The sequence below is a fragment of the Physeter macrocephalus genome, chromosome 11 (genome assembly GCF_002837175.3).
Source record: "Physeter macrocephalus isolate SW-GA chromosome 11, ASM283717v5, whole genome shotgun sequence".
Taxonomy (NCBI): Eukaryota; Metazoa; Chordata; class Mammalia; order Artiodactyla; family Physeteridae; genus Physeter; species Physeter macrocephalus.
In genome coordinates this window covers 177079544-177097193 of record NC_041224.1, presented here as the reverse complement: position 1 = coordinate 177097193, position 17650 = coordinate 177079544, and the positions used below count along the sequence as shown (strand labels likewise).

General features: G+C 52.2%; 1 protein-coding gene across 1 annotated transcript in view; it reads left to right on the top strand.

The window, feature by feature from the left end:
• Positions 1 to 465: 465 nt before the first annotated feature.
• Positions 466 to 17650, top strand: part of BCL11B (BCL11 transcription factor B) — a 93319-nt gene continuing 76134 nt past the window's right edge. Inside the window, exons 1-2 of the mRNA XM_024130965.2 lie at positions 466 to 620; positions 15643 to 16011. Coding sequence (XP_023986733.1) covers positions 563 to 620; positions 15643 to 16011 — 427 coding nt within the window. The 5' untranslated portion in view covers positions 466 to 562. The remainder of the gene's footprint in view (positions 621 to 15642; positions 16012 to 17650) is intronic.

Below are 17650 nucleotides of genomic sequence, written 5' to 3'. Positions count from 1 at the left end.
TTCTATTTTTTATTTGTTTGCATTTTTTTTTTCCTTTTCCCCCCTCCTGGTAGAAGTGCGCTTTCCACCTACCAGACCCTGAAAGAAAGTGTCAGGAGCCGGTGCAAAATCCGGTTTAAGTTCAGGAAGACATTTGCAAGTCCAGGAGGCCAAGCAGTTTGAAGAAGTGGAAGCAATTTTTTTTTCCTTGAGAAGAATATATTTTTGAAGAAACCAGCCAGTCCGCGGCAAGCAAGAGCAGATTTTTTTTTTTTTGCCTTTCTCCTATTTTAGATCGAGAGGTTTTTCTTTTTCCTTCTCTTTTTCTTTTTTTGCAAACAAAACAAAAAACAGCATAGAAGAAAGAGCAAAATAAAGAAGAAGAAGAGGAGGAAGAGAGGGCAAGAGGGGAAGGAAAAAAAAAAACCAAAACACCAACCCGGGCAGAGGAGGAGGCGCGGCGGCGGCGGCGGCGGCGGCGGCAGCGGCGCGGCGCGGCGGCAGCGGCGGCGGCTCGGACCCCTCCCCCGGCTCCCCCCATCGGTGCAGCTCTCCGGGCGATGCCAGAATAGATGCCGGGGCAATGTCCCGCCGCAAACAGGGCAACCCGCAGCACTTGTCCCAGAGGGAGCTCATCACCCGTAAGTGTCTGCGGCGTGCGCGCGAGGGGCCGGAGGATGGGGCTCCGGGCGCCGGGGGCTGGGGACACCGAGCCAGGCGCAGCCGGGCCGGGCGCCGGGGAGGCCCGCGGGCTCGCAGAGGCAGCGGCGTCGGCCCAGAGCATGGTAGGGGGCGGGGGGCCTTGGGAAAGTTTCTTTGCAGCCCGGAGAGTCCGGGCTCTGCGCAGTCAGACGCGCCTCGGGCTCGGGGGCCTGCGGAGCGGGCTCCGGGCCGGGGAGGGGGCGCGCGGGCTGGAGGAGGTGTGTGTGTGTGTGCGCGCGGATCCCGGCTGGACGCTCGCCCCTCCGAGCGGCGTGTGTGGCGGCGGCGGCGCTGGTGGCGGGGTTTGGAGAGGAGGGGGAGGGGGCTGGGGAGCCGGGAAGTGGGGAAAAGTTGGCTAGCGCGTGGGTCCGCGCTGACGGCGCGGGCGGAGGAGAGCGGGGTGCGCTCGGGCCTGGGGGAGATGCGGGGCGAGGGGCGGCCGCCGGCTCCGAGTCCCCCAGGCGCTGCACCCGGCCGGGCAGGGCGCCGGCCACGCCGGTCCTAGGATTCCGCAGCCGCCTTTCTGTCCCCTCCTCTTGCTATTTGCAAAAGAATCCAGCTGCGTGGCTGTTTGCCGGGCTCCTGCACCCCAACCCCCATTTCCCCACCTCCGTCTGTCTCCTGGGATGATCTTGTCTTCTTTCCCCCACTCCAAAAAAAGGTGGGGGCATCGGGCCTGGTGAAAAATCCCCGCCACGGGGGAAAAAAAAAGCGTTGTTAGCTAGCAGTGGGAAGAGAGGGATGTGCTTGTAAAATAGTGTGGGGGGGGGGAGAAAGAAAAAAAGAAAAAAGGAAAGAGAGCTATCAATCTCTCACCCATCTTCCTATCTCGGATCTTTCATCTCCCCTATCTAAATAAACAAGGCAGGTCGCAGTGGAAATCCACCGGCTGAAATCGTGTGGATTTCAAGCAAGCGGCGGGGCGGGCAAAATCAGGCAGCGGGGCAGAGACGCAGCAGCTTCCAGCGCCCCAGTCGGGTTTATTTAGCGTGCGGGAGCGGGCCAGGTACGGGGTTTGCAGGGGAGCTCGCCCGGCTGCCTGCACGCTTGCACCCGGAAGGTCGGCTCGCAGCGCTCCCCGCCCGCCGCAGCCCGCGGGGCCGCTGCTCCGCGGCGCGCAAACCTTTCCCCGCGGTCCTTTCTCTCGCGGTGCCTGGGTCGCCTTTGCTTTTTTTTTTTTTTTTTGGGGAGAAAGAAAAAAAGAAAAAAGGAAAGAGAGCTATCAATCTCTCACCCATCTTCCTATCTCGGATCTTTCATCTCCCCTATCTAAATAAACAAGGCAGGTCGCAGTGGAAATCCACCGGCTGAAATCGTGTGGATTTCAAGCAAGCGGCGGGGCGGGCAAAATCAGGCAGCGGGGCAGAGACGCAGCAGCTTCCAGCGCCCCAGTCGGGTTTATTTAGCGTGCGGGAGCGGGCCAGGTACGGGGTTTGCAGGGGAGCTCGCCCGGCTGCCTGCACGCTTGCACCCGGAAGGTCGGCTCGCAGCGCTCCCCGCCCGCCGCAGCCCGCGGGGCCGCTGCTCCGCGGCGCGCAAACCTTTCCCCGCGGTCCTTTCTCTCGCGGTGCCTGGGTCGCCTTTGCTTTTTTTTTTTTTTTTTTTTTTTGAAACTGCAATAGAAATAAAACGTCCTCTGGGTGCCATCGAAACAGCGGGCAGGTTGTGTTCCTGCAATCCTTGGAGCACCTCGTCAGGCTGGGGCCGGGCTGCCGGCGCGGAGCTGGAGAGGGCTGCGCGCCCAGCCGCCGCCGAGGACCGGCTGCGGGGCGGCCGAGAGCCGAATATTTATGTTATATTTTAAAAAATTTAAATAAATAAATAAATATATAAAGGGGTTCTCCCCTCCCCTGAAAACCCAGCATAGGCGCCATCTGCTCGGAGCATTTGCTGCTGCCATCTCTCCTTTGTTACAGCAGATACATTAGTAAGAATTTGTGGGTTTATTATTATTTTGGGGGGAAGGGAATAGATATTAAAGTGGGCTTGCTCTGGGAGAGGGATACCTTTCTGGAGGGAGGGAAGAGGACTTCTATTTTTCATCATTGTAACCTCAAAGAAGACTCGCTGGTTGCATTTAAAACAAAATGTTTTGCAACCATATTTGAACCTGGTTTGATCAAGGTCCTCATCGCCAGTTGACATTTCGTCCTTTACCAATCCTTTAGCAATCGCTTATTCTACCCACCTCCCCCGTTTAGATGGTGGAGTGGCTGTTAGAATGTCTGTACTTGCAGACGCCTAATTTCTCCAGGAGGCAATTTGCCCCACAGAGCCTTTGTATAATTGCAAGGGTTGTTTCTGAGGAGGGGGAAGTTGGGGGGGGGGGTCCGGGAAAGGGGAGTTGTCTGGGGTGCATTGCCAAGCTGGCAGCAGCGAAGGAGCCAGGAGTGTTTGCAGTTGTGTGTAAAGGGGGAAAGAAGCAGGTAGGTTCGCTTTGCTTTTGCTCTCTCCTCTCTGGTGTTCCTGGGACCTCAGGAGCAAGCCCTGGCCAGGAGGACTGGCAGCAGCTGGGCATGGGGGGCGAGGGGTGCCTAGTGCAACATCCTTCCATCCTTCATTTCTTTCACGGCTGCTTCAGTCTTGCTCAGAGCAGTGCTGGGGAAAGCCGGCTGACACTGGAACGGTGGTAGGGAAGGAGAGGTGGGAAGGAGACCAGGGGGCAAAGGATATCCCACCTGCCTTCCTGGAGCGCACGGAGCCCAGGGCACATGCAGGGGTTTAAGCAGGGAGAGTGGTCCAACCAGTTTTCAGACAAGGCTGTTTATTATCCAAAAGCAGCTGGCTTTTCTGTCTGTCCTATGTCACCCGGGAGGTGGGAGTGCAGGCAGGGGAAAGGCAAGAATTGGAGGCAGTTTAGGCTGTAGGGCCTGTGCAAGTGTGCCTTTCCACAATGATGCAGGAGTCGTGGGTCTCGGGTGCTCTGGAGCCCTGGCCAGCAAAAGGGGTGCTGTCACAGCCCCGATGCGGTGTCCACGTTTTAGATTTCAAATGTGAAAGAAACAGCCTAAAACGTGGTACATCTTCAGTTGGGTGGCAGCCCGCCGGCCTCAGGTTCTTTAGAGATGATGCAACTTAGTATAACTGATGGTTTGAGAAACAGAAGAGCACACAAACAGCATCGATCATCTTGCAGGGGGGTTGGCAAGTGGGAGAAGGGCTCCATAATGAGCTAGTTAAATTTACAGACAGGGCCAGTGAGAAGGGGAGTGAGGTAGAAAAGAGAGAGTGGGAGACAGCTGGGGATGAAGATTTAGGCTTCTGGTTTGTTTCAAAATGTTTGACCCAGATGGAGATGGCTTTTAGAACCGGAGGACAGACACAGCTTTTAATTAAAACACACGCAAAACAACAAGTGACAGTAGTGGAAAGGGGGGGCTGACCCCGCAGAGGGAAGGGCCGTGAGCCCACTGTGCCAGGCCGGGTGAGCGGGGAGGCGGATGAACCCCAGGCCGTGCAGGAGCTCTGAGGCTTCCCGAAGGAAACAAGAAGGCCAGGGTAGATGACGCAGCCCCAGCGAAGGTGATGTTTTCAACGACCCACCAACAGGTTTCCTTGGAAGATTAGTAATTTTCCGTATGAATTCACGATTTTGCAGAACAGCTAGAGACCCAAGATTTGACGCGGAAGTTAGGCTGTGTTAATTCCACGGTTGCCTTTTAAATTAGGTTTTGCTGTGGCTGTGTGTTTTGAAGGCCGCTGTGCTTACAATTTATCTGAACTCCCCAGGGTAGAGTATATCTCCAGGTGTCCACATATCTTTCAAAATTGGGCCTCTGATAAATTTCATAAGGCCTGGGTCCCTCTTAATTTTTCGGTAGCTGGTGGGGGGAGTGAAGTTCGTCTCCCTTCTGCACAGAAGGGAACCCCATATCATTAGAAGTGTGATATAAGTCAGCTGCTCTGATTCTAAGGGAGAATAGAAATGTGTTCATCCAAGGTGTTATGCCAGGCGGATTTTATTCATTTGTAATTCACACCTGAGAGACAAAATAGCCATGAGCATATTTTAACAACCCATAATATTTTTAAAGGGTAGTCTTTCCCTCCCTGAAAATTATGTATGGGGGCATATTTCCTTTTTTTTGAGGGTGGGAGGTGGCTCTCTGTCTGTGCTTTGGCCTCGGCGATTTTTGTCTGGCCTTCAAAATATTTCGTAACAGAAAACGAGTCATTTCTCAAGTGCTGGAGTGAATGCAGTTGCTTTGGTGAAGGCGGCCTTAGGAACATGGAGGGAGGCTGAGTCAGATGGTGGGGTGTGATGCTTTGCTGACCACTGTGCAGGGCTAGATGTGTCTTATTGACCAAAGGGAAGGCCAGTTTTGGGTGCACCGGACAGTAATTGGCATCTGTCTCAGGTGAGATGGAAGCAGGCAAAGCAATCGATCAGTTTCCCACTGTACAGGGCAGCGGTTTCTAGCGCCTTATCAGAATCCAGCTCTTGGCACTGTCTTTGGGCTTAGAACACGGCTTGCACCCACCTTCCCTTTTTCCTTTTCATCTCCTTTCTCCGATCGCTTTGCATACTCTGTTGCTTGTTGTGATAGAATACTTTCCAAAATAAACTTTCAGTTGAATTGGCTTTTAGTTGATGGCAAGGCTGCAACGCCCAGCAGCGTCTGGCGCCTCTTGGCAGCTAGGGGGAGCTCGGTGCCCGTGTCATGCGTGGAGCCGTCGCTGCGAGGGGCCGGGACCCGGCTTCCATCAGCCGCGAAAGCAGTTTACGTTGCTGCAAAATGTCCTAAGTGTGAAGTTGTAAAATATTGATTTTCCTGCAGAGAGTCGAGCAGGACACAATGAGAATATAAGTTTGAGAAATCTATTTTCAAGCCATCGGCATTGATTTACAAGCCCTCACTAGGCAGATGGGGGCAATTTTCTTTTTTTCTTTGAAATTTTTTTTTTAAAAAACCAGTTGCAATTGTTAGCTTCGAACGGGCGTGTTTCCTCCGGTTAGTCTGTGGTCTTGACTTTCTGAATTGCATTAGGTCGTTGAGGCATGCCTGATGGAGTGAGGGGGTCTGGGAAGAGTGAACCTCGTTTTGTCCCTTCCTGTGTTGCATGTCACAGACCTGGGGATCTGCCACTGCTCTGGGGAGTCATGCGTCTAAAACAGCTTGATGAGTGGAAATCCTTTCAACTCAGATTTTATAACACTTGGATTCTCAATTCCATTTATTAGGTGATGTTCCCACTGTACTAAGTGAAATAGCACCATTCCCCAAAGAGATAAAATGCCAACTCAAATAATGTGTAAAACTTTGTTTGGAAGGAGTATGTGCTTGCTAGACCCAGCGTTGCTAATACCTTTCACCCCAAACGGTGCCCTTAATGGATGGCTTTTAATGAGACGGTTTCTCCCCTAACCGTGTAATTTGGTGCTGAGGAATATGTGTGCTTTCGACCACGGAATTTGTGGGTCTATCATGTCTTCTTCTCCAAGTTCAAGAAATCTGCAGACAGCACAGTTAACCCAGAGTCTTCTGCTTGAGTTCAGAGTATGGGCAGAAGAGATTACGTGGCGACAGGAAAGGAGTGCTTTATTCTAACCTGAAAGAGAAATAAATTAGGTCAGACAAAAGCCTAGTGCTGTCATCAGCCAGAGCAAGAGCCTTCACTCTCCAGTACAGAGGGCCAGCAATTTATCTGATGATTTCTCTACTTCATTTAATGTTTGAATCGAGCCTGCTGTAAAGCATATTGTGGCAGCGAGCTCATTTGACAACTCAGAGATGAGGCGTCACTGTCACCTCGAAGCCTTGGGCTGGGGCAGTTGCCTCTGGCCTGCAGAAAACCGTTAAAAAAATTCATTTCAGAAATCCCCAGTCCTTTGCGTTGGAACTTGGGGGAGTTTCACAAGCTGTAACTGAACACAGGCTACAGATACCACAGTGTGCGAAGAAAAATATTACATGGGGGAGGGTAAAGATGGGGTCCTTGACCTTTGGGGGCTATCTCCTGCATCTCCTGTGGCTTAAGGAAGGACCTCCTGGCTGTCCAGTGAGGTCTTACCTTTAGCTGAAACTCTCCAGGGACTTTGGACTAAGTTTAATGCTGTTGTCACATCTGGGAGGACAAGGGAATGTAAATGCTCCTTGGGGACCATGCCCACGGTCCAGTTGTTGATGCCGGCCAAGCGTCTGCAGGTGGTGTTAGCTGTGGGCCCACTGGCGTATGTTTTTCATGGGGAGAGGGCACATCAGAAGACCAGGGATGAATGTCTGTGTCACCCGGCTGCTCTGAGCATGGCTTTGGGCATTGATTTACAAGCCCTCACTAGGCAGATGGGGGCAATTTTCTTTTTTTCTTTGAAATTTTTTTTTTAAAAAACCAGTTGCAATTGTTAGCTTCGAACGGGCGTGTTTCCTCCGGTTAGTCTGTGGTCTTGACTTTCTGAATTGCATTAGGTCGTTGAGGCATGCCTGATGGAGTGAGGGGGTCTGGGAAGAGTGAACCTCGTTTTGTCCCTTCCTGTGTTGCATGTCACAGACCTGGGGATCTGCCACTGCTCTGGGGAGTCATGCGTCTAAAACAGCTTGATGAGTGGAAATCCTTTCAACTCAGATTTTATAACACTTGGATTCTCAATTCCATTTATTAGGTGATGTTCCCACTGTACTAAGTGAAATAGCACCATTCCCCAAAGAGATAAAATGCCAACTCAAATAATGTGTAAAACTTTGTTTGGAAGGAGTATGTGCTTGCTAGACCCAGCGTTGCTAATACCTTTCACCCCAAACGGTGCCCTTAATGGATGGCTTTTAATGAGACGGTTTCTCCCCTAACCGTGTAATTTGGTGCTGAGGAATATGTGTGCTTTCGACCACGGAATTTGTGGGTCTATCATGTCTTCTTCTCCAAGTTCAAGAAATCTGCAGACAGCACAGTTAACCCAGAGTCTTCTGCTTGAGTTCAGAGTATGGGCAGAAGAGATTACGTGGCGACAGGAAAGGAGTGCTTTATTCTAACCTGAAAGAGAAATAAATTAGGTCAGACAAAAGCCTAGTGCTGTCATCAGCCAGAGCAAGAGCCTTCACTCTCCAGTACAGAGGGCCAGCAATTTATCTGATGATTTCTCTACTTCATTTAATGTTTGAATCGAGCCTGCTGTAAAGCATATTGTGGCAGCGAGCTCATTTGACAACTCAGAGATGAGGCGTCACTGTCACCTCGAAGCCTTGGGCTGGGGCGGTTGCCTCTGGCCTGCAGAAAACCGTTAAAAAAATTCATTTCAGAAATCCCCAGTCCTTTGCGTTGGAACTTGGGGGAGTTTCACAAGCTGTAACTGAACACAGGCTACAGATACCACAGTGTGCGAAGAAAAATATTACATGGGGGAGGGTAAAGATGGGGTCCTTGACCTTTGGGGGCTATCTCCTGCATCTCCTGTGGCTTAAGGAAGGACCTCCTGGCTGTCCAGTGAGGTCTTACCTTTAGCTGAAACTCTCCAGGGACTTTGGACTAAGTTTAATGCTGTTGTCACATCTGGGAGGACAAGGGAATGTAAATGCTCCTTGGGGACCATGCCCACGGTCCAGTTGTTGATGCCGGCCAAGCGTCTGCAGGTGGTGTTAGCTGTGGGCCCACTGGCGTATGTTTTTCATGGGGAGAGGGCACATCAGAAGACCAGGGATGAATGTCTGTGTCACCCGGCTGCTCTGAGCATGGCTTTGTCACTTTCCAGCTCTCTTTATTTACTCACACGATTGGGCCTGGGGGCCTGTGTGTCCTTTCCCCCACCCCCTGCTCCCCATCCCACAAAACTTCCTTCCTTCCCAGAGAGCCAAACCTCAGTGAGATCTACCCGAGCTGTCGTCCCCTCCCCAAGAAAAGCCATTTGTTGACCGCCTCCCTGGAGCAGCAGTTTTCCCCAGGCGTGTATAAAAAGTGCCGAGAGCAGGCTATTTGGAGACACATGAAAGCAGAGGGACACACTTCGTGTGTCTTCTGCACGAGCCTGCGAGCGGGGTGAGGGGAACAGCATCGTTTTTACTGGCAAAAGTGACACCAGATCGCGCTTTGATTAATGGTGCTACATTCATGGGGGCTCTCGTCCGGCATTTTGACATATGCAAGTCTTTTGTGTAGTTGCTGAAATTCAAGAAATTCATTCTTTATTTCTTTTTCCGAGGCAGCTGATAATCTGCTTGGGTGTTGAATCAGCCAGCCTGGGCTCTGGTACTATAATGAAATCCCAGACCACACAAAATTAGGTAACTTCAAAGTAAAAAAAAAAAAAAAAAAAAAAATCCTCTGTTTTACACAACTTTTTTATGACCCCCTTCAATTGAACTGCTGAAATGCAAATACACTTGAGAATGTTCTAACAACTTCTGTGCTAAAACAACACACAAAAATGACTCAAGAAAGTTGAATGCCACTGTTACTGTGATGAACGTGTACCTCAGAAATGGATGCCCTGCTAAGAATTAAATAGCGGGTGGAGGATCATGTTTAAATTTCTGCCTTGGAAACGAGATGCTGAAAGCAGCTTCCACGCTTGCTATTTTGCTGTCAGCCTCAGAGGATCTCCTCCAGTTTAGGGCTCGTAGTTCAGCGTCCTGTATGGATGGTCCTTCTTCTCTTCTGTTTAGCACCTTTGAAAAAGCACAGTGTTAAATGAAACAAATCTCTTCGCTGGGCCCCGAAGAATGTTTTTATATCGCATCGTTATGAGCTCTGTTGTGTCTCTGAAGATGTAAGGCGTTTGCAATTTTATGGAATCTTCTGAATGTGTTCAGACGTATTTCTGTACCTTTCCTTTTTTTCTTTTTTCTTTAAAGAACTATTTCATTTCTCAAAACATAGGTCACTCCATTCTTTGGTATCATGGACTTGACTTTTTTCTTAGTAACCTTTTAGTAGTGGACGGGCTCTGTGAATACACCTGAACGCTGCTTTCCTTGATGGGCTCTTTTTCCTGCTTTTGAATGTGTGAGACCCGGCCTCCGGAGCTCCGTTTTGCGGGATCTGGAGAGGTGGATGCAGTGGGGGAGGGGGGAGAGGTTGGACTGGGTCCATGGAGCAAGTTAGGGTGTGTTTCGGCGAGCTGATTTTAACACGCTAAAGTATTCCGAAACCAGGCAGGGGGCATGGGGGACTATGTGTGTATGTATATCTCAGAACTCCCCACCTGGAGTCTACCGGCTGGGTTCTTGCTGCACCCCAAACCTCTCCTCGGATCAGGAATCCCCACCTTCCTGAAATGCAGGCCAAGCCCCGGCCTTCCCCATGATGGGCCCAGTCAGCCAGACCCTGGGTCATTTTCACGGGAAGGGAAATCCACGTTGCAGATAAGGTTGTGCCCTGGCATCCTTCTCTCTCTGCCCAGATGCCAGAAATCTTGACCATTTCATTTTGAGGCGTGCGCTGTGTCTGGCATGGAGCAGACGGGGCCTTGTGGGGTGGTGGCCGGCCCTGGTGTGTGCCCGTCCCTGCAGCTGATCTGAGGGCGCTGGGGAGGTGGCCTTTGAGGGTCTCAAGGAGGCTCGGGGTCTGGGTGCCACCTGGAACCGGCTGGAGTCCTCAGCCCTCCTCCCTGGAGGGCAGGTGGTCCGGGAAGAGAGAGCTCATCTGTCTGTGGAACCTGTCTCCGACCAGCCTGGCTTGGAGGCGGGAGTTTGGTGGGCGGGGGGGGGGGGCAGGGACCCGGCCGCGTCCTGGCCCTTCGTGGCCCCTCGAGGACCGTCCTCGGAACACGTGCCTGGCCAGGCTGAGGCTCCCCGCTTATCTGCGACTCCTCTGCCGGGCACCGCGCGATTCCCCCAGTGCGGGGAACTTCATAAATGTCTTGTCGAGCCTTTAAGCGTCATCTAGTCATAGATTATTTTCTCCACCAAGAATTGATTCCTTCTCTTTCCCATCCCCCCCTCCCCCCGGCACACACGGTTGTTATTTTCTCTTGGAGCCAATAAATTAAACATTGATGGAAGCTCAGAAAGTGTTGTGCTCCGTCGAGCCGAGTGCGCGTTTTAGTGGCGTTTAGGTGTCGCCTGGGGTCTCGGCCCCTCCCTGAGTGTTCGCGGGGAGGAGGGTGAAAAGATCCTTTGGCAGATTACTGGTGAGTACAGGCTGGCTTGGCAAAGGCTCCGTCTTCGTAGGAAGCAGGTGTAACGTCTCCAGTCAGAGGCAGGGCTCCGGCGGGCGGATGGATGCTCAACATTTCTTGTAAACACTCGTGCAAATAGGATGGCGGCTGTGACGTCGGTGGCACAAGATTTTGAGAGCCTGGCACCCCTCCTCCCCACCCCCTTCCCCTATCCACCCCCGCCCCCCCATCACGGAATCGATAATCCTATGTAGGTTTCTCCTGGTCTGTGGCTTAGCCATTAAGGATAGCGATTTGGATTTGAATCAGCGCAGGGGTAAGGGGACAGGGGCCTGTGCGCTGTGTGCGCGGCAGGGCACACACGCTGTGCTCTGGGGACAGCAGGAGGCCCGCCCCTTGGCTGCAATTCCCCGGAGGGCAGGTGCAGGGGCAGTTGTTAGAGGAGACCCAGGGTGGGCGGGGCCCTTGGCGCCCCGCGCGCGTGTGGAGGGCAGTCACTGACCAGGTAAGGCCCGCTAAGCCTTTGCAGCTGCCGGGGGCCTGTGGGCCGCTTGGCCGGGCCGGTGTTAATGATGTCTTTCCATCTGTCTTCTGCCCAAATTCCTTCCCAGACAAGCATGGCGGAGCGAGTCTTAGGACCAAGCGCTTCCCCGCCCGCTTCACAGCAACGTCCATTATTATCTGCGAATCCTGATTTCATTGCTTCTGAATGCATTTATCAGCTGGGAGGAGGCCTCGCCTTGTGAATTAGACGTGGTTTTGTTGTGAAGGAAAATTACAACAAGTGTGTAAGCGTGTGTGCGTAAATACACCTTTGTCCATGTGCTTTCGGACGTCACATTTCAGAACCCGCCCCAATCTGATACCTGACGTTTAAACAGGTCGTCTGCTGCATTCATTCATTTTTCCTCCTAATGAGTCAAACATTTTAGCGATCCCTCTACTTTATTCAGCTCGTACTAGTGAGGGCAGCAGTATTTTCCAGGGCTGCCTGACCCTCGGGGAGCTTTGCGTGAAAGCAGAAATCCTCTCGGAGGAAAAGACCTCATCTTTGCCTTCTTTTTTTTGAAGAAGTTTGCCGGACAGGGCAGCCTGAGGGACTGGTTTGTAGGGTCTGGGAATTTGAAAGGCTGTTTCGTTTGTATGTGGCTTTTCACTTTCCTGGTGCTTTCTCGTCGCTGGGTGCCTGTCCCAGCAGAGGCCCGGTTCTCTGGTTCTCTGAGGCTGTGTGGGTTCCATCCAGGTGCCCACAGATCAGAGGAAGGAAGGTTCTGGGGTGGGGGCCGGGCCCGTCTCACTTTGCCCTCCTCTGAGCTTGGGCAAGTGGTTCTTTCTCCTTTTATTTCTTCTGTGGGGGACAGGGTTCTAAGAAGGGACACACACACAGACACACACACGCACACACATGCACCCCACACGCCCAGCTCGGTATCCGCCTGCCAGCGGAAGTGAAACCACAGCCCGTCTTTGGGGGTGTCTCCGAAGGCCTTGAACATGAGATTCAGCAAGCTGTCTTGGTCCACCTGCTCTGGCCTAGAAATTTGACAGTTTTGGGGTTCGGGGTGGCGTCGCTGCCTTCCTGGGAAGTGCCTCCTGCAGAGTCAAAGCCAGGGCTTAGGCAGAGGGAACCCCATTCTTGGGGTTGGGTGAAAACCCCTGACATCCTAAGGAGTTTTACTTCCAGCGCTGCAAGTGGGGCGGGGGGCGGGGGAGGGGATTTTTTTGTGTTTCTTTTTCTCCTGCACGCCCTTGGAGGAGGCAGCGAGCTGGACCCGGGGTCTGGAGACCCGAGCTCAGAGCCGTCTGCGGGATGGGACGTCAGCAGCGCCTGGCTGCTCAGGCTGGTTGGCTGGAGGCAGAAATTAGACCTGCAGCCCAGTGAACGGCTTCGGATATTTTCAAACTCAATTACTGGGGCTCACAAGGGCTTGCTGCGTGAGGAAAGTGAAAAGGCAGAGGCCGCCAAATAAAGGAAAGAATACCAGATGTGACCAAAACAACAAAACCAATAAAAAAGGAGAAAAAGGAAAAAGTACTGGTACGGAGTCCTTAGCAAAAGATGGAGGATCCTGCGAGGGAGGGACACTTATGAACAGGTGACCTTTGCTCAGTTTTAAATTAGTCTGTGTTTCTTTTAAAAGAGAAAAGAAAGGTGAAATTACGTAGCTTAAAACCTCCCAACAGAGAGGAGATATTCATGCTTCCTCCCAAAACTCCCACCGGGAGTACGGATGGACGGACTCGGCTGAAAAAGTTAATGGAAAGCAAAACCAAGCAAAACCAAAACAAGGAAACCAAAGATGAAATTAGATGGCAGAAAACACCTCCCCATCCTCAGAAAGGAGGGTCAAGTTGGGATTTGGATGGATGAGCTGTTGTCTTTGTTTATTTTTATCAAATGCCCTTATGGATGCAGCCGGCTGCCAGGCTCGCTCAGGAGGGCCCGGGTACCTCCACAGAACTCACCCCTGTTTCATTTGAATTCTCAATTTCATTTTGTCCTTTTTTTTTTTTTTTTTTTTTTTTTTTTTTTTTTGCATGTTAGCGCATTTCCTTTGTGCCTCTCTCTCTCTCTCTCTCTCTCTCTCTCTCTCTCTTTTTAACAAAACAATATTTTGACATCCTCCCCCCCATTTATTAGAGTTCCTTCTCTAGAAATGGCCTACAATACATCCTTATATTTCTAAAGAACTGTTTTCACAGCCCTCTCCTTTGGCTCTGAAATTATGTATATGTAATTGGTAATTAAAGGTGCGAGCTTTTCAATATAAACAGTATTGCTCAATGTTAGATCATTAAAGAGAAAAGAGGCACCGAATAATTACCTTTTACATTCTGGCAAACCGTTCACAGGAACCTGGAACCCAGTCCCCCCTAGAACCACTGTTCAGCGTGAGGGTTGTGATTACATTTTAACCATGCCAAAGCATCTTTTCATAAAATAAATTGGTAAATTAATTATGTAGCATTGTCTTCCAACTCTTTTTAAAATAAACTCCGATTTCTCTTTAAAGTGTCATTAATGGTTTCTGGGGCTGCCTTTTTGCACACTGTTTCTCTTACCTTATAGGTTCTTTTTGTTAGAGGTATGCAGACGAGACATTTCGGATTTCCTCATCTGCGGGGTGTTTTTGTGCGGTCACATTTCCAGTGCGTTTCTACGTGTAATTCATCGAGGGTTCTGTCTGCTTTTCTATAAGCACAGGCGGGATCTCAAATTGTTACTTCCCTTCTCAGCCATACCTGTGCACTGACCCAGGCATGCCTAGTTCATACATGTTACATGTGCCGTCTATTCGGTCTTACACATGGACTCTCACAGGCCCTGAAGAAGCTTGTGTTCAGAAAATACAGAACAGTGATTTATATGTAGGATGGAAGATGCCACAGAATTTTTTCCTTAAATTGTCTGTTCTTTGGCTCTGGCCCGTCAATAACTTCACTGCCACGGAATGTGTTTTCCCCCATTCCATTTCTTCCCTCTGTTCTTCTGCGGTTTTCATTATCCTTTCCTAAATACCGTACAACTTAAAATGTACCTGCCTCCTCGGGTTTCAGACCTCTGGCTGCCCTCTTGCCTCTCTGAAGACCCCGCCGCTTGTGCTATCTACATGACGACTGACATTTGCTCTCGAAAAATTCCACCCCGAATTTGCTCAGACCCGGAGGAAGGATGCAACCTCACTGTCCACTTCCCTTATTTATGACAGTTTCGGCTGCCGTTGTCTCCCAGTTTTCCCTGAGGGGGTTGCTGCTTTTTGAGGCATTTATTAGCTTCAAAATATTTGGGTCCCGTGCCCCCTACAAAAAAGAATGAAAGGAGATATATCGGCTGCTAAAGAAATATGAAAACGTACAGCCCGTTGAAAGTGTGGTTTGTCATCTGCTAAGAAATGCTTTTGTAGTCTGAAGAATTATTTTTTTTTCTTTTCTTTTTTCTGGGAGTGACAATAAAACCAACAAACAAAAAAGGACAGTGGGGAGTTGGTGAGTGTCGGGAAATCTACAAAGCAATGGAAGGCTGACCAGGAGCAGAGTGCTTGGCAGGAGAGCCGGCTCCCTCTCAGCCAGCCAACTCGCGGCGTCTCTTCCCTGCATTTTTTTTTTTTTTTCTTTCAATATTTCTTTTTGAACCAACGCTCACTTGTTGCTTTCTGAGCCCGTGGGTTCCTTTCTCTCGTAGGGACTGGCCCTGGGACGCCCGTCTGGGTTTCTGTTTTCTTGTCTGGTGTGCAGCCAGGTCTCAGGTAGAGGAATGCAAGCAGGACTCTTATGAATGGGGAGGACGTGAATGAAAGGTGGGAGGGAAGGGAGGGGGCAGCTTGAGCCTAAGCAGGGAGAGACAGCTCTGCCTCAGGGTTCTCAGCCTTGGCCGCCCATCGGAATCACCTGGGAATCTTACAAAAAAAAAAAAAGAAAGACAGCCTGATGTTTGGCTCTCAGTGTAATTGGTCTGGGGTGCAGCCTGGGTGTCGGGGGTTTTCAAAGCCCCCAGGTGATTCTCAGACGTTGCAAAGTTTGAGAGACGCCTCTCTAGACGGCCCAGTCTCTGGTGAAACCGAGATGCGTGTGGATGTGCGGGTGCCCGTGTGTGTGTCCCTATGCTGAGTTGGGGGAGGCGGGAAATTGGTAGGAGATAAACTAGAAAGCAGTAAGATCAGTACCACTTAGGCAGAAACCTCTGGGAGCTGCAGCGCTGCTCCGGGAGCCTCAGTTTGCCCATCTGTTGCACGCAGGATGGTGAACCCCCTGCCTCCAGGAGTTGTGGGGAGGACGTGGTGACGTCCAGCATCCTGCAGCGGAGGGGCCTGCCTCTTGGTGGGGAAGGGTTGGAACGAGCGATGGGTGCCTGTGATTGCCTAAGCCCATCTTGTCTTCTCTGCCCCCCCCTCCCTTCTCCTTTCTCTCTCCAGCAGAGGCTGAGCATGTGGAGGCCACCATCCTCGAGGAAGATGAGGGTCTGGAGATAGAGGAGCCCAGCAGCCTGGGGCTGATGGTGGGTGGCCCCGACCCTGACCTGCTCACCTGTGGACAGTGTCAGATGAACTTCCCCCTGGGGGACATCCTGGTTTTTATAGAACACAAGAAGAAGCAGTGTGGCGGCAGCCTGGGTGGCTGCTATGACAAAGGCCTGGACAAGGGCAGCCCGCCGCCCTCCTCACGCTCTGAGCTCAGGAAAGTGTCCGAGCCGGTGGAGATCGGGATCCAGGTCACCCCCGACGAAGATGACCACCTGCTCTCACCCACGAAAGGCATCTGCCCCAAGCAGGAGAACATTGCAGGTATGGAATGTTGCACTCGTCTGGCCGCTGCTGAAGCCACCTCTCGGGTCCCAGGCCTGCCCTCGCCCCTCGCTCTGCGGGGGGCTCGCCCTCTGTCTGAGGGTGCTGGTGCTGGGAGGGCCCGGGGGCTACCAGGATGGGGCCACAGGTGGGCTCGCCCTTGCTGAGGGGACACCGTCCAGTGACCCTCAGGAGGAGATGGGCCTGGAGCTCGGAGAGGCCCAGTGGGCTGATGACGGTTGCTGGGCTTTTGGCAACAGGCTCCTTGTGGGGCCTGATCCGTAGGTGGCCAGGAGGACAGGATGGACATTCGGAAGGCTAGCTGGCCCTCCCTTTGCGGGCGTTCTTGGCTTAGTCTCTGGCTTTGGAACCAGATAGTCTTGGATGGAATTCGTTCTTCACAACTTGGACAAGTCAGTTTCCCCGTCTGTGCAGTGGAGCGGATGAGACCCATCTCGTCGCGGTGGTTGTGAGGCTTAATGAGATGTTGCGTGTGGGCGGGGCCCTCATTTCTCCTCTGCTCTCTGGCCTCAGTTTCCCATCCGTCAGAAGAGGCCCCTTCTGATGTTGCCTGATCCTAGGCGTAGGTCTGGGGAGGGGCCTGTGAGAACTTGCTGGAGCACGTGCCCCTTTGGGGAGGTTGGCCGTACCTTCTGGCATGCCCACTTGGCCGGTCACCTGGACAGCTGGCTTTTAGCGCCTGAAGAACAGGTGTAGAGGCTTGCGTCCTCTGGCAGGTCGGCTCACCACAGGGAGTTTGCATCAGGTCCTCTCCAGGTCAAGGTCACGGCGCGCCAGAGCCTCTTCCAGGGAGCCTGTGCTCCGTGCAGCCCAGAGTGTTTGCTTCCGGTTCGTACTTCCGAGCTCAGGGCCCTGGTTGGCCTGTGTTTCCCAGAAACAGCAGTCTGTCCTGCAGCAAGACGCTATCAGAGTTCGTGCAGGTGAGGGTTTAGACCCTGCCGATAGACTTTGGACTACCTTCAGGGTCAGAGCCTCAGTTTCTCCACGTGTCACCAGGAGGGACGATCCTGGCAGGCCTGCTGTGCGGGTTAAAGGAGCAGAGGCTCCACAGATGCTTTGCTAGTGGAACTCTTCTCCTGGGGGTCCCTTCTGGTGTGGCAGCGCACAGGCAGGTGCCTGGCTGGGAAGTTTGTGTATCCATCTCCACCGTGTCTTGGTCCGAAACGGACTGGACGGACTGAGGCTTTGCGTGGTCCTTGCGGGGTGAGCCTGACGGAAGTGGGGTGCTCTGCTCCCACGGGTGAGATGTATGGGCATGGCCAGGAACCCCCCCAGCAGGCAGTTAGGGGGATGCAGCAAGCCCAGCTGCTCTGTGGCAGCCGCCTGGCAGCTCTGTGACCTTGGGCCTCCTTTTGCCCATCTGTACAGTGGGATTAATGGACTCTCTCTCCTGTGAAGAGACTGCGGTGGTGTGCAGATTCCTGCAGGCACCGGCTGGGCCCTGGCGAGACCCCGTCTAACCAGACTGGCCTGTGCGGCTGGCCTTCTTGTGGGTGTCCTAGCACGAAGTCTCCCACACTCTGAAGTTGCCAAGGGCGTTGAGAAAAGCGTCTGACATGTTCAGGCCAAAGTCCTGTAAACCCTGGTTTCTCGGAGCACCGCGTAGATCTGAGTGATC